Source organism: Myxocyprinus asiaticus, chromosome 2 (assembly GCF_019703515.2).
Source record: "Myxocyprinus asiaticus isolate MX2 ecotype Aquarium Trade chromosome 2, UBuf_Myxa_2, whole genome shotgun sequence".
In the NCBI taxonomy this organism is placed as follows: Eukaryota; Metazoa; Chordata; class Actinopteri; order Cypriniformes; family Catostomidae; genus Myxocyprinus; species Myxocyprinus asiaticus.
This window is the reverse complement of record NC_059345.1, coordinates 51,778,952-51,803,543: the sequence shown is the minus strand read 5'-3', so window position 1 is coordinate 51,803,543 and position 24,592 is coordinate 51,778,952. Positions and strand designations below refer to the sequence as shown.

General features: G+C 39.3%; 1 protein-coding gene across 4 annotated transcripts in view; it reads right to left on the bottom strand.

Annotated features, from left to right (window-relative positions):
- Positions 1–24,592, bottom strand: part of tcf12 (transcription factor 12) — a 161,811-nt gene that overhangs the window by 31,569 nt on the left and 105,650 nt on the right. For 2 of the 4 annotated variants that reach the window (XM_051652619.1, XM_051652628.1), the window contains exons 7-8: positions 20,735–20,867; positions 18,479–18,531 (exon numbers count right to left, since the gene is read on the bottom strand). In XM_051652619.1, the coding sequence (XP_051508579.1) occupies positions 18,479–18,531; positions 20,735–20,867 (186 nt within the window). Of the gene's footprint in view, positions 1–3,365; positions 3,592–18,478; positions 18,532–20,734; positions 20,868–24,592 lie in introns of those variants that run through there. The other 2 variants (XM_051652635.1, XM_051652644.1) reach the window with 2 other exon arrangements.

Genomic DNA, 24,592 nt, shown 5'->3' with positions numbered 1-24,592 from the left:
TATGCATGAACTACCCATATATACTGTCTCCAAACAATGACCCATTTCATCTCAACCTTTCATTTAAAATGTTGTAAAAGCATGATTGCAGACATAAAGCAACATCAATAACATTTTCTTTAGTTTCTCAGTGTGTAAATGGGGACGGAGGCTCACGCTGATGAGTGAAATGAGTTTTCCTCTCCCGCTCGCCTGTCACACCTTCCTTTGATCTGAAAACCACATCCATCATAAAAAAAAAATAAAAAGATGGAAAACCCACTAAACTGTCAACATACAGATAAGCCAAATGACAACAGTGAGAGAGGAATACAAGAGAAAGAGAGAAAAAGTTGCATAAATGATTATGGTAGGAAGAAAAGGCCAAACAACAGAGTAACCCACAAGGACGAGTTCAGAGCAGAGGGACCGTGAGTGACGAGGAAATATCCTGCCTCTGCATGTCACTTGTTTGGAGTCAGATCGCAGCCTGAGGGCTTTCCTTTTCAACTCCCATCTTACACACTTATCAAGGCGAAAAGGCACGCTACAAACACACAATAAGCTCCTATTGAACACGTCGGCTCTGTCCTGAAGAGACACGTTTTCACTTTTAAAGCCAAGTCTGTCTACAAAGCGCAGACGGTTAAACTTTGAAACTTAAAAGCATTTCGTTCCTCACAGATACAGGTGAAAGCCTCTTGATAGGAGAAAAACAACACGGCCGTCTGCTTTGAAAAACTACAGTCAGGCGCGTTGATTCATTATGCAAAGTTTGTTCCAGAACAAAACCATCAAAAAGGCCCAGCATGTATGCATGCATGCATCTCTCTATATATTTGATAATGCACATCAAGCACTATTTTATTCAGTGGAAGGCTACATTGACAAGTAAAAATCTTAATTTCAGAAAGGAAAAGCAGACACCTTCGACAAACACTTAACATGCTCCTTAAACCCTTACAAATACGTGAACCGAGAACACCAGAGAGGAAATAAAATATTTCACACATCATAAACTGGCCCAATCAAAGCCGGGGAAAGCGTTTGCCCTCCAGGGCCCGGCACATAAAACTATTGGTACCAGCTTGACATTCAAACAAATCAATGTGACTTTTATCTTTGTTGATGCTCACAGCATCTGACATTTAATAAATAAATAAATATCTCTGTGCCAAGAATAAATAAAACAACAACACAAGGAAGGGTTTATTGGGTATTTACCCACTGCTTTGGATCATAAAGCTCAACTCAGACCCGGGTTAGCCACATGCTCCTCATTTTCTCTTTCCTCCCAGCCTGCATTACAAGGCTGGAAGTACTTAATGTAAAAAGATCAAAGTGAGCTTTGTGGTGTAGGAACAAAGAGATCTGTCATAATGGCCTATGAGGAAAGCAAACTCTGGACTCTGTCAATTTACCTAAAAAAAAAAAAAAAAGAAAGGGGGAAACACTAGCTGGAGTTTCAAGTTTATCCCCAGAAGGGGAGAGAGAGAGAAATTTGAAAAAGTAAAACTTGTATTAAACATTATGATTATTGCTGTACTTGTGAAAAGCAGCATGAACAATGTGAATAATATATCAGCTTAATAAGCAAGCGCTTTATAAAGGGAAATGGCTCATTCTTAAATTTAGCAAACACATGGAGAATTCTCCAGAGCAATGCACGGAGAGCAAGAGAGAGAGAGAGACCAGGGAAATCTACTGGAAACGTTTTTCTCCACTGAAGTTGTGCGTTTGGTTCAGTGCTTTTCATAGTCTGAGGAGCAGCGACTCACATTTAAGGAAGTAGGTGGAAACTTGCAACCTCTTCCCACCCCCTCTAATAAACACACTTTTACTTAACTATGTAAATGAAGAAAACCAAATACTTCTATTGCTGTGACATTAAGCTATAGCCTTATAATTACTACAGACAAATACTAACCCTTCCGCTTATGGTTATTTATTTATTTGTGCACTTTTTAAATTAAAATTAACTAAACAATACATTTTTCGATAATCAAAAATAATAATAAATAATAATATTTTTAAATTAAATAATAAATAATATCATAATACATATTTATGAAAACATTAAATATAGAGCTTTGCACTGATAAATAAAAAAAACATGACATTACATAAATAAATAAATACATACATACATATTTATGAAGAAAATAAAAATAATTATTTCTAAATAATCACATTCCCATCTTTTGACCAATAAATTTCCATTACTTTTCCAGTTCCAGTTCATGATCACTGGACAAGAATTTGTAAAAAATAATTTTATAAAAAGCTCCTATAAAGAGCTCCTGCATAATTATATCCACTATAGAAATTTCTATAACTATTCCATGACATTTTTTATTCATTTCCATGACTTTTCCCAGCTTGTAAATCCCACTTTAAAAATGTCCTAATATTTCCACTGAATAACATTATTTATTTTATTTATGAATAATTTTTACCTTTGAGGATGACCCCAAATGGAACTTCTGTCACATACACAAAAAACAGACTCTCTTCAATCATTCAGATTTGAGTCACAGCCTTGTCTTATAAACCTGTACCACCAATCCAATCAACAGGCACCTGACAAAGGTTCAGCCCACACACACATACACACAAGTGCTCACATGGACACCCGTGTACAGACGGGCAAACAGGCATTGAGAGAGGCGTACAGAAATCAAAGAGCCTGTGGTGGAGAGGTTTAGGAGTCCCATCAGGATTCCTGTATAGCGAGAAGAATGCTTGGCTGATTAAAAACAGATGGAGGAACAGCGATGCTGCTGCTCTGAGCTCAATCTGCAAACAGGAAAGTCAAACCTCAACGGACAGACTCTCTTCCTTAATCATTCCCAGACTCCCACTTGTTATTATTGTGAGCCTGTCTCAGCGCTCAGCAAAGCAGCCGCTCATAACCCACCAGCATCAGTCACACAACTACCAACAACACCATCAACATGCAGGAAAAAGTCTGTGATGGCATATTTTTTGTGATCATTATGCAAAAGCAGAGCTTTGTTTTTATCAAGATAACAAAACTGACAGACTGGATGTGGGGGGGGGGCTTTTTAAAACTTTCTACATCAGCTAAAATTTGCACTTTAGAACTTACACTTTTTAAAAGGCAAATGAAAGTAAATGTTAACCTAGCTCAGACTGAGGTAATGGAAACACATTCAGCAGTCCTACACACACACACACACACACACACACACACACACACACACACACGGTTGGGACCAACGAGATTGTCAACCCCACTCAACAGTTTCAGGACACTGAACGGACAAGGCTCGCTGCTCCATTAAACCCGACACAGCCCACCGTGCGCATGAAAAATACGTTTACTTTACACACACATACCTCCTCCAGAGAGAAAAAGCACTCACCGATTTTCCATTGTAGTAATACATTAGAGAGTTGCTGCCCATTCCAGGCACAGGGTAGGCGCAATACATGATAAAAGCCTCAGCGATACTGGAGAAGACGTGGAGCCAGATAGAGTGGAACTCTTTTCTCTAACCCGCTCCCTACATATACATCCACCCGCTGCACAAGGGACTAATTCCTTCAGTCCTGGCCCCTTACACATGGATCTACTCACAGACAACTTATGCAAAGCAGGACTGTACCATCTCGGCCGGCAGTGAGGGGGTGGCTTATGGGAGGTAGAGTGACCAATAGCCAGAGTTCTGCTCCCTAAAGCCTCGTAAGTAGGGGGAGATGGAGGATAAAGCGAGAGGGAGGGGTGGAAAACAAATGAGTAAGTGGATTGACTTGTACTTCAAAAAAAAAAAAAAAAAAAAGAGAAGGAAAGAAAATTTTAATTGTTGAATTTTTCGTGCAAAATGGGACCAATCAAAACATTGGAAGGGAGGCTACTTTGATTAACCTGTTGACTGTTATATATTCTTTCTCATCCTGAACAGAGATATCGTTTATATAAATGGGGTTAAGATTCACGCTTACACAAAGAAACACAGACACGGGTCTAAATCCTGAGCTGAGTAATCTTTTGGTTTTCTTGTGATTATGGCTTTTTATTGAATACGTTGGATTGAGGGTACGGATAGGATTTCCTCAGTGTCAGAATAATCACACTTATAAAAAAATAAAAAAATTAGGATTATTCTGAACACAATAAAAAGCAGTTTTAATTTTTGGATAGACGGTACATTATTTTATGTAAATGAAAACAGGGCTGTGATACAGTCTGTTCAATGTGTCATCATTCACTCACCCTGAAAACCGTATGACTTTCTTTTTTCCGTAAGAAACAAAAGGAGATAGGCAGAATGCCAAACATTCTCTGCATAAGTAAACACAGATGTTTCTAGCTACGTGAGCTCGATTTCATGCGTAGTTGCATTCCAAAATGTGTCAGGCCGCAATTTATAACACAACGCAAGTACATGTTGTATTCTCAATAACTGGGTTTCCAGCCACGTATTTTATGCGCATTTTGGGATATCACATAAAAACTGCCGGATGGAAACACAAAGATGTGAATAAATTCTCCAAAATGCACATAAAAAATGTATACGCTCACTTGAGGTGGATACATTTTTTATCCGACGAGTAGAAATGCGCATAAACTATGATGGAAACACATTTACCGAATAAACTCCCATTGAATTTATTAGGAATACTAGATGCGCATAAAAAAAGTAATGTGACTGAAAAACTCGTTCATATCTGATCTAACCAGCGGACCAATTATCACATCTAAAATTTTGCTCTGGTCATCCTGAAATAACGGTGTCTAGAAAATTCAAAGCCTGCCTAGAGTTTGCAGAGCAAATAAGTCGAATACAAACCTGAACTGTGCCGAAAAGCAGGTTTATTGACACTTTTGAATAATATATTATAGATCCGCACGGCAAAGACATAAGGAGAAACGCACACACATAGTTTTCCCAGAATTGTATGAAGCGCTGTCATTCCCAGACTTGAGACGAAGTTCTTTACAGTGTTTCGTCTGTGTGCTCTAAACCGCAAGTAATTTACAGTGACTACAATTTCTCCGGAAGAGACGATTTTGTTCTTTTGATCACATGGGATGGAAACAATGCTTTATTTGAACATTGTTTTTACGATATTATGGGTTTTTCGCATACATTAAATTCGCAACTTGGATAGAAACATAGCTAATGTTGCGACAATTGCGGACGCTAGTGTGAACTCTATCGCCCTCATGAAGTTTGTGACCACCACAGCAACAAGAACGCACTTTATGTATGTTGAACCAGGCCCTGCATCCAAGGCATACTTGCGTAAAGTATATTTTTGGCCTTGGAAACTGACAGCATCAGTCCCCATTCAATTGTATGGCAAAAAAGAATAGCATCAACATCCTTTTGTGGACCACTGAAGAAAGAAGAAAGGGTTTGGAACAAAATGAAGGAGAGTAAATGATGACAGAATATTCATTTTTGGGTGAACTAACCCTTTAAAGTCACAAAAGGTCAGATCTGATTTTCCAGAAGTTTTTATCCACTTGAAACTTTCGGGAAAGATGTAGATTTCTGTTTTCCTGAAACCAAAATATAAAAAAAAATTGCACGGACTGTACTTCTATCCCTCACAGCTTTGTTTTAATTTCTGTAAAATAAAACATTTGTGTACCCTGACCAAGGTCCTTGATTAGATATGTATGCATGTTTGAGTTTTACATTTTGGTCGGCACACTTGTTTGCCCTCAACCAAAACTTGCGGCGAATGTTTGGACCTGTGGCTGTTGTTTTAACAGTCCCCCACAATGGCTTGACAGCAAACACAGAGAGCTGTTGAGCACATCCAACAGCTGCAAAGGGGCCGAGCCTGACGTCAAGCACTGAGCAATGACACGCCACTTCCTCACACGTCCCCTTCTCTCTCTTTCTCTTATTGTACCAGCTCCCCTTTCTGGGCCTCTTGCCCACAGTCCAGGGGTACACAACCCAAATAACAGCCGGACTTGGGGGGAGGGGAAGAGAAAGAGTGAAAGGAAATTGAAAATGAAGGGAAATGGAGGTCGGAAGTGGAAGAAGGGTAAAAGTAAAGGCTGGACACATTTATTGAGAATGAATGGACAGGAGTGCAAAAACAGATAGGGATAGAGAGGCATAGGTTGTCCATGCGCTGTGAAGACGCTGACCTGTAGAGCCGCCGTTCTCTTTAAAGCCCACTCGGGCTCGCTCCACTCCAGGGCCTTTCATGTCCATCACTGCAGGCTTCCCAGCCTAAACACAGCCCCCCCTTAGTCCATTCACAACATTATTGTTATGGAAAGATGAAAGTCTTCCCAGAAAACGATACTTTATTTTGCTTTTTCCTCTAATTCTATTATTATTTATTCTCTTTTTTTTTTCTGAGTGAGACTCTTTCAAATGTGTCCAAGGTGGTTGAGATCGACAGGCTGGTACCACTTTAAACCTGGAGCCGTTTCAAGTCGATTCTTTAAGAGAGATGGTCCTAAAAGAAGAACACTCGAAAGCTGCATAAAACAAATCCAGATAAAGAATGCACTGCTGCGACAAAAAAAAAAAAAACACATGAAAGAGATGAATGAACAGGGACCGAATGATCACAAATCACGGACACATGTCCGGCAAGTTCGTAAACGTATGTTTGTTTTGTTCTCGTAGGGTTGATGAGAAGACTTCTACACAGCTGCCACACATCCCTTCATTATGATTACCACTATACAAATAACTAATCAGGGGCAAGTTTAAACTGTTTCCTCGGACATAAACATATACACTTAGTCCTAGATAGGCATAATGCAATTCATTATTTTAAATCAAATTTTTGTCCAAATCAGGGTCAGAAATTAATGAGGGTTCTTGGCAAAAATGACCCCGAAATTTAAGCTGTGGGGGCAAAAAAATGCCCCCTTAATGAGTTCTTTTGTGTTTTATTTGCAACATCTGATATATATATTTTTAATATAATATTCTAGGCCTATAATTATTACTGCATCAAAACATAATATATAAATACTCGGAATGATAATTTATGTTAATAAATTAGATTTTTTTTTCTTTCTTAAATATGATTAGAAAACACATTCCTATCCTGCCCCTTAAATGGAAAAAGTTAATTTCTGACACTGGTCCAAAACAGTCGCAATTGCAAAAAGAGATCTTCAAAAAGACATTTTTTCTGTCTTTGGCTTCTATAGCATTTTCAAACCATAAGTTGCCGTAGAAGGTCATTTGTCAAGCACGTTAACTCACATTTGTTTGACTAATGAGGTGTGATTTAAAGGGATAGTTCACCCAAAAATGAAAATTATCTCTTTATTTACTCACCCTCATGCCAACTCAGATGTGTATGACTTTCTTTAAGATTTTTAGAAGAATATCTCAGCTCTGTTGGTCCGTACAATTCAAGTGGATGGTGGCCAGAACTTTGAAGGTCCAAAAAGCATATAAAGGCAGCATAAAAGTAATCCATACGACTCCAGTGGTTTAATCTATGCCTTCAGATCTCCTTTCTGCCCAGTAGGTGGCGATATGCGCAAAGAACGTAAATCACCAAAAAACAAAAGAAGAATGTGGAAGTGAAAGTGGAGATTTATAGTAAAAAAAGACTTAAATATTGATCTGTTTCTCACATACACCTATCATATCACTTCTGAAGATTTAGATTTAACCACTGGAGTCTTATGGATTACTTTTATGCTGCATTTATATACTTTTTAGAGCCTCAAAGTTCTAGCCACCATTCACTTGCATTGTATGGACCAACAGAGCTGAAATATTCTCCTAAATATCTTTGTTTGTGTTCTGCAGAAGAATGAAAGTCATACAAATCTGGGATGGCATGAGGGTGAATAAATTATGAGAGTATTCTCATTTTTGAGTGAACTATCACTTAAGCAGAGAACCATTGAAAGTTCTTACACAGAAACTTGTTAGCAATTTACCTTTTTAAAGCACACAATGGCTTCAAAATTCACATCTGAGGTGTGACTGTGAGTAAATTATGTTATAGAACAAAATAGGATAGTTTCTTCAAGTAATGTTAGCCACAGACCTGATTTTACTCATAAATCAAAAACCTCTATTCTAAAAATGAGGGAACCATTTCCTGTTGGCCTACGAATTGACATTATGACAGAACAGCTCTATTTCTAGTACTCTATTTGAGTAGCCTCAACCACAGCTAATTTTCATTGGTCCAAAATCCCAATCCAAATAAGTGTATATTATATATAAAATTTTGTCTTTTTGCACTCTATTTCACTTTCAGTGAGGACAAATATTCGTACATAATGTCGGAAACTTGTCGAGTAGGACACAGCCTTAAACCGACCCAGTTCTGAAGAGGCAGGAGGTCTGCGATTCACCTGTACCGACTGAGTGTGGATTATGCAGTTTAATTGGAACTGCTACTGCAGACAGTCTGTCCCACTAATCAATCTGGAAACTAGACACTCCCCACACGCATCCCACGTCTGCAAATAATAAACATGCAGAAAGCTCATCTCTGCCCATGGAACCTAATTTAACGTCTTTACGTTTCTATAAGGCCATTCATCACAACACATTAGGAGGAAAATCTCTCTTCATGAGTCTCATGGGCTTATGAGCATCCTGTTATGTGTTTGTAATGATTAATGTTTCCCTGCCTGAGGACAGAGTGCAGACAAAACATAGAAAAGACGATGTGAACATTACATTCGAATAACAGCGGTATTTAGCGAGGATCTCCTCCAGACATGATAAATCCACCAAGCTCCTTTCATAAGAGTCCAAGCGAGAGCTTTAGGTGTTGAAGGCTCCCTGCTTGTCTGGGCCAATGCACTAGGCAAGCAACAGGGCCTCAATCCAATCACAGCATACCTGACATCAAGCTAAACAAAAGCGGCTCACCCAGTTACCCGGTTTGCACCTACGGCAATAGCCCGCAGTGTCGCCCTCAGTACGCGTGACATTTACTGTCTGCTGACCTACAACTGCTGCGTCTGGGGCTCACGTGCAGGCTCAGCTCAAGCCAGGTAAATGAAGCCAGTCCAGCTTAGATTAACTGTACTTTACACACTGCACATCTTAAGATAATCAGCTCTGATTGTTGACAGAGCACGCTCTTAAAGGGACCACAGTTGAGAGCAAACAACATGCACATTTACACAAAATACATATGAAGATTATTTACAAACAATATGAAATGCTGCTAATATGACACATAGTTCTCTCTATTCGTTTACCTCTTTTTTTTTTTTAACTGTAGTTGAAAGGTACAGATGTTATAAGCTGTTTTTGGGCTCAATTATTTTATGGCTCTAATGTCTGTAGTAAATTTCAGCAGCCTAAACACAGATAAAGAGGCTCATCCCAGCAGTGGGCATGTCTCTGTTCAGCATCAGACTTTTTCAAACCAAGAGCATCATCTATCTTATTTACCATGAACTTCTATTGTTTTTATATAAAGATAAGTTATAATTACTACTCCACACTAAACCTTACACCTTTAAGAAAACTTTTTGCATGTGTAGAATAATAAAAAGAAACATTTACTTTGAGGATGCCCCCAAAGGGAGGTTTTGTTAGATTCAGCTAACTTCTGGGGACAAAAATGAGCTAAATATAAAGTATAGCTAAGTAAACACAAACAAATCATACGCTGACCCAGTGCACTGCCCTCTGGTGGCACGATTATGACCTATTGACGTAGAGGACAAACCCCAGACAGACACGTGGTTAAATGCAAGAAATAATGAGCCTAAACATTACAGAAGTAGAGGAGGAAGTGGAATGTCTGAACATCAAGAGCTATTAATAGCTATTGGCTTAACTTTACCATCTGTATGTGGATTGTGGGGAGATACAGTATGTAGTGACCGAGAAAAAGAGCACAAGAATGTATTCTCAGAAATATCAAACCAAATGCAGGATATGGCCATTTCACCCTGCACTATGGCTAAGCAGGGTTGAGCCTGGCCAGTACCTGGACGGGAAACCTCCTGGGGAAAACCAAGTTTGCTGCTAGAAGAAATATTAGGGAGGCCAGTAGGGGGTGCTCACCCTGTGGTCTGTGTGGGTCCTAATGCCTCAGTATAGTGACTGAGACACTATACTCTAAAAAAGGCACCATCTTTCGGATGTTAAACCGAGGTCCTGACTCTCTGTGGTCATTAAAAAGTGTTCCAGGACACTTCTCGAAAAGAGTAGGGGTGTCCTGGCCAAATTCCCCCATTGGCCCTTCTCAATCATGGCCTCCTAATAATCCCATCCATTAATTGGCTCTTTAACTCTACTCTCCTCTCCACCAGTAGCTGATGTGTGTTGAGCGTACTGGTGCACTATGGCTGCCGTCGCATCATCCAGGTGAATGCTGCAGTGGTGGTTGAGGAGATTCCCCCTATACTATGCATCAAACCTCAACCAGTACTGTTACACTTTACAGGGCTTTAGTGGGGCTTTTTATCCCAAGGCAAGTCCAACAACACAGGGCCTTCACTGCCAGGTTGTGTCCTTGCATTAGAGGCAGGAGGTTCAAAGAGAGTAAGCAAAAAAGGAGGAACCAACACAAAACAGCCTGCATCAGCTTGCATGGCCTGTAGATGGCTGTCTAGTCAAAAATGCAGGATGTATGTTCTGAATGGAGAAGCTCCAGTCATGCTAGTTTGATTTAAGCCAAGTGCACACTACGAGACTGAAGCTCATCACCCTGTGCACATTTCAAGGAATGTTCTGTGTTCATTACAAGTTAATTGCAATCAACAGCATTTATGGAAATGTAATTATTTCAGCTCACCCCTCCATTTAAAAAAGCAAAAATTGCTGTTACAGTAAGGTACTTACAATGGCAGTGAATGGGGCCAGTCCATAAATGCTAAATACACATTGTTTCAAAAGTATAGTCGCATTATACTGTACATGTTAACATGATTTTAGTGATAAAATCACTTTCTAACCATATCTGTGTAAAGTAGTGATGTGCAAAGCTACCAATTTTCATAATCAACCTGTGTCGACTAGTCTGTGTTAAGCATACTAATGTTTAATTAGGCTCCGTTATGTTCACGTAACCCCGGTCAAATGGCTTTTAGAGCATTTCAACATGATAACTAACACTGGTAACGGATGTAACTGTGGTTCTGTTTCATTGTGGATGACCACCAGAGACGGTGCTATATTAGTCGATATTCAACAAATGAATAGGATAAATAACTAAAACATATTATTGCACAAAACTATCAAAGCAAGAAAAGTAAGAAATAAGAAAGGCTCCAATACAGAGCAGCACAAAACTGCTTATGCGCATCCTGAACGCAGAATGAAGTATTTCAATGCAACCGAAGTGCTTCAGGGCAATCCTTGATGTGCATTCAAAAGTGCAGAGCTGCAAGATAATATTGCAGGTACACAGCTAGTTCATGACATCAAGCAGTTTAAACCTTTTTTCTGCAACTATTTATTTAAGCAGTGTCAGACATAATCAGCAAAAGACTTAAAATCTCTCCACAGCACCTCACAAATATGGGAATAATTAACGTCTGACAGTGATCATCTTGAAATGTATTGTTGATATGGCGCTTTGCTGTAACAATAGTGCATAAAAAGACTAAACCTAAAGCATTAAAGAGAAGAAACTTCTTACAGAGGAGTTTTACCGTGCTGATTGTTATTCACTGTTAAGCACAGCAAGCTTTTTCACGCAAAAACGCTCTCTAAAAAGTTACGTCTCGATTAATTTGAGAATTGCGTCTCCCATTTAAACCACCACCACTAAAAATATGAATGTTAGTAGTCGACCCTACTAATCGACTAGATAGTTGTTAGACAACTAGTTGATTAGTTGACCACCCTGGCACATCCCAAGTGTAAAGTTATATTAAATGTTGCAATTTGATTGTCATGACAACAAAACCCTGTAATCTCGGTAGAGCGCAACAGTGCCCGCCCACTTATCAACCGTTCCAGGAGTTCCAGGAGTTTTTTTCCTATTAATTTTCCCCATAGACATTTCATTAAATCCTTCATAAAGTTGTAAGCCATGAACCAAACCAACCAGCTCCGAGGTGAATCACAACATCACAAACTTTAAGTCAAAAATATTATTTGAAAATTGGACAAAAAGACAAATGTACAAGACTGTGTACTTACATGAGGGCACGGACTACAATCTCACGTAGGGGATTTTAGGTTGTTGATTATAATATATTTTAAGATTATTGCAAAATATTCCAATATGTACAAATAGATAAGTAGTATAAGGGTGAAGAGACACTGACTCGATTACGTCATTCACAATGTGTCATGGGAGCGAGCGGTCGCTCTTAAGCACGTTTCGCAGGCTTTGTTGGCTGCGGTTCTCTGATTGGTGGATCTTCCTCTGTACCATGGGTAATGTACAAAGCCTTTCAAGCAAGTCAAACCACTGTCAATGCTCTCGGGAGGTTATTTCCAGTCATGCTTGTGCAGCTCCTATCTACTTGAATGGAGAAAGACCAAAATCTCAAAAAAGGTTGGTCAAGATAACGAGATAATAAATTGTGATTCTTTACCTCGTATTACGTTAAAAAACAAAATGTATCCCAGCTTTTATAGCTAATGCGCATGTGCGTTCTAAAGTTGATTGACAGGTGATGTCTATATAAAAGGTGATTGCGTCTTTTACCTGTAAGACGGGACTTCCATTCTACATCCGTTGACTGTTGGGCATTCAGACCTCCTTGGTTGAGCATTCCAATTTCTCTCATTAATTTGAACAGAAGTGGCCCATCTCTGCTAATTAATCTCTGGTAATGTAGATGTTCACCAGGAATTCCACTATCAAACAAGATTTTTAAACAATGAAGTTGAAACAACCCAGACAGATGGCTGCACCGGAAGCATATACTATCAATGTTCATGGTAGATCTGTCTTTACAGGTTTATAAGTTATGGTTGAAAATCAATTTGTCTATGGAAAAAATTTATGGGATTTTTGCTACCGGAACCAGACTGTTGAGCTGTATTGGATATAACTTTACACAGATAAGGTTAGTAAGCAATTTGATCAAACTAAAATCATATTAACGTATATAATGTTTATGCATTGTGGCTACACCTTTCATATTATGTGTATTTTAGTGTTTATTTACTGGCTCCATTCACATCCATTGTAAGTGCTTTACTGTAAGGTTAAGGTAAGGTTACACAACTAATCGCAGATGAGGTGTGTCAATTACAAAATCATTCTCTGATGATCCCAAAATTGGTTCTTATACAAACTTGTAGACAATGCAAAGACAAACAACATGGAAGAAGGGCAGTCATTTTTTGCAACGATTTACAGTACATACAACCAATAAAAGAAGGAAAATAGCGAAAAAATTTGGAGGAGGGATTTATTAAATTGCATTTATTTTTTTTGGCTTCCGCTTCCCACTACCTCATCATTCTTTTGCACTCTTTTTCTCCCTCGTCATTGGCTGTTGTTCAGTGCTGCTCTCTCAATTGTTTAATTTTTAATTTCAAAGTACTTTCAATTGGCTATGATTGAAAGTAACTGCATTACATTCAATGCTGTTAAAGTGTCAAAAAACACACAAAATCCAGCGACTGAGAAGAATAAATAAATAAATTAAAATAACTTTTCTAGGACTTTTCTCTTGTTTGTCAGGACAGTGCATACACCTTAAGACTGGTCAGTCAGATTTTAAACCAGTAGTAGGGTTGCCTGTGAGAAGATCTTGGGCAGACTAGTTACAGACTTAAAACATCAAAGGGCGACAAGCTTCAGTCTTGAGCTTGGCGTTACTAAAGTAGCATTGTGGCTTTGGGCGGCAGTCTCGTGTCTGGGTCGCCACGGCAGCTCATAACCTTCTCTCTTACTCTCTCTCTCTCAGTGCTCGTCTCATTGCTGAATGCAACTTGTGCCCAAGCAAAGATGCCTTAGCGATCTGTCAAGAGCAAATGACAATCTTTTTTGTCATTCACAGCCAGAGTTCTCACATGCAAAAGGCCCTGAAGGAAGGCGAGTGCTCCCTGCTGCTTCATCTCCTTGCCTTTCTTCATCTACTGCTTACTCTCTCTCCTCAGTTCATCTCTTCTGGGCTGAACATTGGCACCCCGGCACAGGCAGTGTCACATCAAACAGTCGTGCCCATGACAAGGGTGTTTAAAAAAAGCCTGGCTATTTACACACACAGGCTGCAGCTCCAGGCTCTTAGCCAAGTATAAAGATGCAGTTGCCCAAAGTCATGGGGCCGTTTGTCCGGCTCTGATTCTTTCTTTTTCCCTACATATGAAAGCGGCTGTCAAACAAGCTAGGGTCGTACAGCACAGGTGCCCACACAGCTGCCTGACAGCATAACTGCAGACGCACGCTCCAACCACACGTCTGCCACACTCATAGCAGCGAGTCCAAGCCTCAACGAGCACCCAGACCTGCGGCTTTAACCTTCATCTCCCCTCAGTTTTTTCTAAAAACACAAGCAGCTAAAAAAACTAGCGTGCTGTGATGCTGAGCCAGGCATCTTGTGTTAAGTCCTGATAAAAATCTTACTCGTGACTAATCTTGAAGAGTTTATGGAAAAGATTTGTGACCGAAAAACAAATATCCACAATTTTTCTCTAAACCTTTGTAAGTCACTGCTTTAACCTTTACAGCTCTGAAGGTGATTTTAAAGATTTCCTGTTTCAGTGGCATACACAAAATTAAAGGCTTATAACTCGACAAAAAAAAGGAGGGTCAAGTGTTTAGTATCATTGTAAAGAAAACCTTTCAAATTTTGTAATGATATAGATTATGATACATTCTGAGACTCTCAGCCTAAGAAACTGCTGAAAAAAAATCACAAAACAAATTGAGCCAAAAATTTACTTTTTTTCTTATTTTTCTTATTTGACATATATCTCTGGGAGTAAATAAGGTGGCTCTGAAAAACTGCTTTTGTTTTGTTCCCAATCATGTCAACTGTATCTGAGAAAATATCTCCATGTGTCCAAAAGCCTCTCCAAACAAATAAAACATAATAATTGTACATAAAAAACTAATTAGACATGCAAACACAACAATGACTAAAGGTTTGCATAGCATGGAGACATGATTTTAGTAATGAGATTTCACAGAATGAGTGCAGTTTGACTCAATGAGTCTGCATCTCTGTGTCATGTCATGGCGCCATCTCATGGTGGCCATATGTAACACTGTACTTTGTGTGAAATATCTAATGATCCATGCATCCAATTATCTTGTTTGGGCTAGTTTGAAAGATAATCCCCTCCTCTAAATAATGGTATGTTATATTTTATGTTCCGTTTATTTTTCGTGAAGTTATAAGTGAAAATGCGGCATATAAGCAACACCAACATAATTGTCAAAAATATATACTTAGCTATTACTTGCCATATTTTTGTCTTTATTTGATGTTTTTGCCAATGTCAAAGCAGTTGTTCAGTTTTGGTCATAATGCCTGCATGCATTGTAAATTAGAGCTTCTAAGCTTTCAAACGATACCTATTTTGTGTTGATCAAGACTGTAGCTGTTAATATTTTGTCTCTTACAATTTTTTTTCTCACGGGCCTTAAAGGGACAGTTTTTTCTTCTTCATGTTTTTCACCCCAAAATGAAAACTGTGTCATTATTTACTCACCCTCATGTAGTTCCAACCTGTATGACTTAAGCCAAGCACACAATGCATGACTGATCCCAGACTGGGTGTATCAACTACACGACCATTCGTCTCCAGCTGAGACCCTGTTTAAAATGCATTTCCGATCACAAGTGTACAAGCGAGACACATCACCGTTACACCTGGTCATTTCTTTTGACAACATGTGTTCGGCTTTTGAAGGGAGAGTCTATGATTTCATGAGGACATACATCAATCATTACGTCAGTTTATTACTGAATGATAATAAAGCACAAAAAAACGAAAAGAAGAAAAAGCGTTAAAAACCAGCACAAAGTTTCTCTTAATTATATGCAAACACTGTTTTCCAAAGTATGCAGTAATGGAGAGCGTTTTCGAAACGTTGCATTTTCAGTGTAGGATAACGCTGTTCTAGTGTGGATGAGAGACGTAAACGTAGCTAAATTAATGCGTTTTCAAACGAGCATGCATTAGTGTGAACATAGCCTTAGAAACGCAAAATTTTTGGTGGAGGATAAAGCTGTTCTAGTGTGGATGAGAGACGTAAACGTAGCTAAATTTATGCATATTCATACGAGCATGCATTAGTGTGAACGTAGCCTTAGAAACGCAAAATTTTTGGTGGAGCAAAAGCCGTTCTAGTTTGGATGAGAGACGTAAATGTAGCTAAATTATTGTGTTTTCAAACAAGCATGCATTAGTGTGGATATGGCCTTACTTTCTTCGGTGGAACACAAAAGGAAAAATCTTGAAGAATGCTGGTCTTTTTTCTATAAAAGGAAAGTTAATGATGATTGAGACTGTCCTAACATTCTGCCTAACATTCTTTAGTGTTCCAAAAGGCAAGGCAAGTTTATTTATATTATTATTATTTATAATACTTCATCCACAATGGTAATTCAAAGTGCTTTTCATTGACATAACGAAGAAAAATAAAAAATAAAACATACATTAAAACTCACTTTTAAACATATTTAAAACGAGGAATTAAAAATAACAATACAAAGAAAAAAAAGTTTAATTTAAAATGAATTGAAATAAATGAAAAGAGAAAAAGAACACTTTTATAAAATCATACAGTGCAAACAGAAGAAAGGAAGTCAAGCAATTCCCTCCGCTTCCCAAAACAGCAAGTACACAAATCAAACAAGGTTATAAACATTTGTACGTTCTCAATCTGCTGCCATGTCTTTTTCGGAGCTTTACTTTCTAAAGTGCACCCTCGCAGCTCGAATGCAGAGCGGATATTATTCCATAAATATTTACATCCATACATAAACTATGTCGATCTATCAGCCGTGTTGGGTTTAAAAAAAAGTGATGAGCTGGTAAGAGGTAAATAGTTAAAGTATTTTTAGGTGAGTTGGGGGTTGTATTCCCTGTGGAGAGTCTGATGATGGGAAGCATTGTGTTCATTTTGTTTATCAAGCAGCTCTACGGGCCTCTAGTGGGGCTCATCTGCTTACACAAGCAAAAGCTTTCAGAGGCATCTGCAGCTGCAAGCCCACTGTACAGGTACCCTGCAGACCACATGTGCACACACACATACACCCACAAACATACACAGCTGCCCCAGCAGTCTTTAGTCTTGCATCGAGCTCCCCAACGTCCAATGATCATGATTGATGCCTGTCACCAATCCCCCATAACCCCACTGTATTATCTGTAAAAGGTCCACACTGACACTCGCACACACAGACTGAGAGCTGCAGCTGTTGCGAGCGTGATCTAGAAGACAATCAGCAGTGGACGCTCTTTCTTACAAACGTAGAGTGCCATATAACCGGCTTGCACTGTCACCGCTCTTCCCTGCACTGAACTGAGCTGCTTTGAGTTATGAGGTACACAAGTGCACCTGCGGCCATGTGTTAAGTACTGACAAATAAAAGCCCTACATCCATTTACACAACAAAGAGATGTACCCCGCAAGGCTACCAATCTCTCCTCAACCCCCTTACCACCCCACCTTCTCCGTCTCTAGCATAAGCAGTGAAAAGTACAGCACTCCCCATTTCCCTAGAGTCCTGTCTTGCTGGAGCGACTCTGTTCCAGACCAACTACGATTCAAACACAAATTTAAAGACAAAAGTGTGGCGCACAACTTCTTATTCAGGTCTCAGTAGATCAAGTCATGCTAGATTTCTCGGCTGCTTGCTGTGCGATTATTGAAAGCTCACAAAGACTAATCCTGCTGCCACGCGCCTCTCAAAGGCCTTGTTTTGTTCTGCAGGAAGAATCAGAATCCTGATGTATTAACGTCTGCGACCAACTGCGAACGGCATTGCGGTTTAAGGGCGAATCCAAAAGGAGGCTTTCACTATCTGCCCTACGTTTGCCCACAATGCATGTTCGAATGTGCAATTTTTGCATATTGTTATGATGGGAAGTGGTGGAGGGGGGAGCGGGGGTCACAGGCGGAGTCAAGCTGAGCTCCACACTTCCTCCGCATCTTAATGTCTGGAGCTCCACTGGGATTATCGCCCATGGAAATTTTCCCTCAATTCGCCATTATTAATCTCAGTCTGTCCTCCTGTTCTGGCTACATAATGACTAATTAAACATCAAAAGAGCTGTGGTGGAGATGTGGCATGACAGCTCGTGTCTCTGAGCCCTTGTTCCCATGGGAGAAGGGGGGAGGCCCCCATAAATCAATCAACCATCGTTACCGCACACCTACATCCGCCACATTCCGAATGCTGGGTTCACAAACACAACAGAGTTGATTTCAGCCTCCTGTGTGCACGAGCTCGACATACATACAGGCACCATGTCAAAAGGACGACTGTGATAAGACAAAATTGTGTGTATTCAAAAAAAGTGTGTCGGCACACCAACGGCTTTCATTAAACAGGTTTGTGCGTTTCTGTGCGTGTTAGCATCTATTTTTAAAGCAAAGCAATGGCAGGAAGATGAAATGATGCTGTACTCACAGATGAAGGCAGGCCAGGGGGGACCTTGCGCACTTTCTTTGTTTGCAGAGGATCTGTAAAGATAATACAAAAAACTACTTTCAGACAAGTGAGGGGAAGGAAAGAATAAAAGCATGCAAAGGCACTCAGTCATATGTCTCTTTGATTATAGGTTCACAAAGACAAACACAAGAACATTAGATTGGGCTGCAGGAATTCATACAATCAGCGTGAAGAAACGAGTGGTAAAATTATATACAGTGGAGTTGAAATGTCTGAGTCCACACTGGGAAATCTGGGATTCAAAATCGTTTTTTAAACCAATTTTTCCAAGGGTTTGAACAATTTTAAACTAAGAAATGTTATGACGTAAAATGAATATGAAACATTTAAGAATTTGTCACTAACCAAATAAGCAATATGATATTACACTGACTATGTTAACTTCTAACAAAAGATTAGATTTCTTTGCATGTATGGCGGCACACAAGATGTTTTTTGCATTATTTTCAAATCATACTGGGATATCATGGATCATCAGGTTTTGCACAAATATGTGAAGTCCATGTCAGCTCGAGTTCATGCTGTCATTAAAACTTTTCTATTCAACTTTTCACTCTTTGATTGTTGTGCTGATCATTTCATTTGTAATGAAAAAAAAAAAAGATTAAATTAGGAAAATGCAAAACAGAAGCATTTTCACAAGTGGACTCTTTTGAACCATTGGAGGTCTATAGAGCGCAACATTCTGGTTCCGGAAGTAAAAATCCCATTCGTTTTTTACATAGATAATTGACTGTCAACGATAACTTATAAACCTTTCAAGACAGATCTACGAGGTTGTTTATCGATGCTATTTGCTTCCATTTAAGCCATTAGACTGCGTCATTTCAACTTAATTGTTTACATTTTCTTTAATTGTTTGATACCGGAATTCCAGGTGAACAACTACATTACCCATGGTCCAGCAGAGAACACTTTTCCAAAGCCCGCGAATAGAGTGCAGGAGTGACCTCCCACTCCCATGACGTACTGTGAATGACGCAATCGAGTCTCCCTTCACCCTTAACAACTTGTATATTTGTACATATCAGAATATTTTGCAATAAACTTAAAAAATTGGGGCAGATTCACTAAACAGTTGTGCCAATTTTGCACGTGCATTTCAGTGCAAAAAACTTCTTAGTCTAATTCACTAACCACCCACAATCTATTTTAGCAGGAGCAATCAGCACTGAATTTGCGCTGTGTCTTGAGTATTTAAATTAAGTCATTGTCGTTCCTTTCCACGCAAACACACTAAATTAGGCTTACTGTAGAATTCTCTTCATTCACAAAAATTGGCAAGTTTAATTTAGATCGCGCTACTACCGCAAATGAAAGTTGCCGGTAAAATGAATTTTATTTAAAAACGATGTTTTTGAACATTGTCAACCGATCATATCAGCAGTAATTCATCAAAAAATGAACAAATGATGGAAAAGAGCATTATAACCTGGTATATCAGATGTGCGGTGTAGTCAAGCACACTTTCAGCACGTTTAAGAGATGGTTCAGGTGTCTGGATCCCAATGATGTGTGTAGTCCTGGCAGGGTGTGCCAAATACTGTGGTCTGCGGCATCCTCCTCTATATAGCGCTTGGAATTGGCCCGCAATATCTGAATTGCTCATGCAAATTGCATTCAGCAGTGATTTTGTGGCCACGTTTGCACCATTGCCTAATCTGCATAATTTCTTTAGTGAATCGGGCACTAATCGAGCGCTAATTCAGCCCATGCTGAAAACTGATGATTTCACTGGGCGCAATTTTTAGTGAATTCCCCCCTCAGACTTTTGAACCCCTGGAAGCCATAGAGCGCAGAAGTCTGTTAAACTACTTATATTTGTACATATCGGAATATTTTGCAATAAACATAAAATATATTGTTTCTATACTTATATTCAACAACCTACAATCAATAGTTTAATATATTCCCATTGTTTTTTTATTTGCAATGCTTCATGAAATTGTAGTCCGTGCCCTCGTGAAAAACGGTCAGTACAGTCTTGTACCTTTGTCTTTTTGCCCAATGTTCATATTCTTTTTTTTCCCTCAAAACAAAGTTTGTGATGATTCACCTCAGAGCTGGTTTCTTTGGTTCATAGCTTACAACTTGTTTATTGAGGATTTTATGACAAGCCTTTGGAAAAATGAATGGGAAAAATAGTTCCGGAACCCAGACGGCTAAATAAGTTGGCGGACACTGTTGCGCTGAGAGCATCAGACAGGCACTGACCCAGTGGAGCACAGTCCTGAAGGGAGCGTCTTCGTGGATTGGAGCCGGTGAAAGAGTAGAACGGAGTGGGTGACTTTCCAGAAGTGGTGACGGGCCCTGGGCTGGCCAACCCCACGTCCGGCCGCAGAGCAGACTGCAAAAAAACAGGAGATCATTTGAGGTTGAGAAAAAAAAGGTTATATTCACGTGATGACTAGAAACGTGACCCGTTTTTTTTTTTTTACTGCACTGATTTGGGGCCAAACTTAACGGAATTCTGTGTGATGGATTTAAACATGGTATAATTAAATACAGCTAAGAATACTATAATCTTATTGGTAGCAAAAGGTACAATCAGATTACCCCAAAATATATTGAGTACAAAATAATTATGTTCGAATCTGCAGGCGCAGATTTCGTGAGGCACTGGTGGTGAAATAACTGACAATTTTCCAACAAGACTATAGAAATCAAATCCAAGGATATCATCCACGTAAAAAAAATGAAAGATATTGCGTGACCCATGAATGAACATTATATGTGGCACAACAGAAGGACACAATGAGAACTCTGATTACAGAAAGCCCACTCAGAGTTTTTTTGCTCTCTCCTCTCTTTACTAAACACAATTGTGCAGTTATTGATGTGAAAATGCCAGCAGCCCAGTGAAGTCCAAGGAGAAATCGATCCAATCAGTCTGACCTAGTGATTCCCTCTCCTCCTGCTCGTGTTGAACTGCTATTGACCAGGCCTGATCACGGCCCCAGGGCACATCCACACACAGCCAGGGACACGTCCCCAATTAAAGGAGCAGCGGGCACAGGAGAGTGAGGGATGAGAGTGGAAGAGCGAAGGGGGGCTACGATAGTGGCCGGCTCGAGCCTCATTAAACCATCTGTCTGATCTCTGTCAGCTCCCCTGTAAAAAAACGTATGGGCTTAACTTGACAAAACACCCGGTATAGAACCCATGAACCTGACAGGTCCACTAGTCTGTTGGCAGTGAGCCAATTACATTAGGACAGAGGAGAGACAGGGTGGCTCCATGGCCCTGAAAACTGTGTCTTATGATCAGTAGATTAGCATAGGCTTCAGGGTTTGTAAATGGTTTTGCCGGAGGCTATCGGACCCTTGACCAATATCCCCTCGATCGGTCAGCCCAAGCAAACTGGGTTAAGAGGCCAATTAGAGAAGTAGTCCAATTAGGCTAATCGTCTGCTGAGTTAAATAGCAGTGTAGGCAGGAAGATGAAAGAGTAACTGAGAATTGAAGGAATCAGGTAACAGGACTCTGGATACTGGGAGACATAGGATGCATTTAAGAGCCTCTGTAGGTTACTGTAACTGTATAAAACAAGCCCGATACACACAACTAAAACCACAGAAAAGACAGCTGAGTACATCAGAAAACTTTTACTTTTTCATAAGAACTTTAAAAACATTTTCAATTCATTTGGCATTTAAGTGTTTAAAAAAAACAAAAAAATTTCACCCCAATTACCATAGCGGCAAGCGTTTAAGAGGATAACTGAGCTTTTGCAAAAAAGTTTCTATTTGGTTTTCATATAAATGTGTAGAGACAGGGAAGCATGTCTGTACAGGGCACCAGAGTGGCAGTTAGAAGATCAGAAATATAATTATTTTAAGATTTATATATAAATATATTTTTTTTATTTTTTTTACATAATTTGAGAATAGCTTTATTACCTTGGTCATTATTAATGTTTTTAGTGCTTGAGAATATAAATATTTAGCAAGAATACATCTCTTTTTATTTTTATTCAGTATTAATTAACTGCTCGGTAACTTTTTGTATTGGCAAGTCCAAGGCTTATCCAACTTTTTCTCCAAAAATTAAGACATTTCATTAGCATCACGCACAATTTAAAAAATCCACACCATCACGAATTATACATATTTACAAATGTTTAGCTAACAGTATTTCAATGCATTCTAAGCAACAAACACTGAACATGGAGTTTACTTAACAATAAATTCGATATCAAAGTCGGATAGAAGTCATAATCAAAGCCCCAGTCGCAGCCACAGAAGGAAGAGCTTAAAAATAGCTGCTCCTCCTTGAATTTAGCCGATTAAAGCGATGGCCATCAGATCGTGTGAAAATCAGGTTGGCTTCTCCTTTACTGCAGGAGGAATGGGGGGGGGAGAGCTCTCCAAAGTGACAGGCTGTCAGGGAGGTGGCATCATTGACATTGACATGGCAAAACAGACTGACTAGTGTTGCCTTTGTTCAATGATATGAAATCCTCACAGCAGTACTAGTTTCATAAGCACTGGGGACAGCTGAAAGACCAACACAGAAATTTTGAAATTCAGGGAGATTTACTGTGATTTAATATGGAGGTTTTAAATTAATCAAATCCTTTTTAAAAATGACAATGCGTGAACTTGTGGTTGCATGAAACTAAATGGGACTGGGAAGAGGATCTCTATTAAGATGAATTTCTTTATTCTGCCGAACACAAAGATTTTTAGGAGAATATTTTAGCTCTGTTGGTCCATACAATGCAAGTGAATGGTGGCTAGAACTTTGAAGCACCAAAAAGCCCATAAAGGCAGCGTAAAAGTAATCCACATGACTCCAGTGGTTAAATCCATGTCTTCAGAAGTAATATGATGGGTGTGGGTGAGAAACAGATCAATATTTAAGTCCTTTTTCCAATGAACTCTCCTCCCTGCCCAGTAGGTGTTGATATGCACAAAGAATGTGAATCGCAAAAACAAAAGAAGAAGAATGCGAAAGTGAAGATTAATAGTAAAAAAATGACTTAAATATTGATCCGTTTCTCAACCACACCTATCATATTACTTCTGAAGATATGGATTAAACCACTGGTGTCTTATGAATTACTTTTATGCTGCCTTTATGTACTTTTTGGAGCTTCAATGTTCTGGCTACCATTCACTTGGACTGTATGGACCTACAGAGCTGAAATATTCTTTAAAAATCTTAATTTGAGTTCAGCAAATGAAAGAAAGTCATACACATCTGGGATGGCATGAGGGTGAGTAAATGATGAGAGAATTTTCATTTTTGGGTGAACTAGCCCTTTTAAAGCGTGTTGTGAGTGGTTGCCAGAGCATTTCTAAGAAGTTACTAAGGTGTTATTTTTAGCATGTTGCTATGCGGTAACTAGGGTGTTCTGAATGATTGATAGGGCATTGCTAGGTTATTGATCACAAGTCAAAAGACCCCATATTCTGGTCCCTAGATAAGTCTTGGATTACCTCCTTCGTGTAAGTTTATTTAAGTTTAAGAGTAAGTCTGATTGTTTAAAATAATAACTGTACACCTCTCTTAAACAAGCCACATCATTTGACATATTATTTATGTTCGGAGTACAAGTTACATGCCGAAATCGAATACTTAGCGTTAGGGACTGTTCAAATCCCTTAGCAAGCACTAGTAATAAAACTGCATTAAGCACCATTAATTTCCCACAAGGGCATATATGTTTGTGTGTGAACATGGCCATGTGTTAGCAGGTGAGAGGAAAATGACTAGCCACGGTTAGCCTTTAAAACAAGCACTCGGCTTACATGACAGTCTGGTCAATCTTGTGGATATTAAGCAGCGGTGTTGTCATAACAGCCCTCGACAGAATCACAGGGGCTTCTCTCTGAGCCTGCTCACATCTGAACAATCATCTTCCTGAGTGAAATGTCAGGCAGATTGGCAGAGATAATAGCAGTCATCTGTCAACCGCATCCTGCCTCAACAATCAGAATAATCCTCCACACAGGGGACAGGCACAGAGCTTACCTACAGCCATCACACCGCACTGCTGAATACAGCTTTCTACCGCTCAGCCCTTATCACTTCAGTATTTTCACATTTCTCATGTTTGGGACTGGGTGTT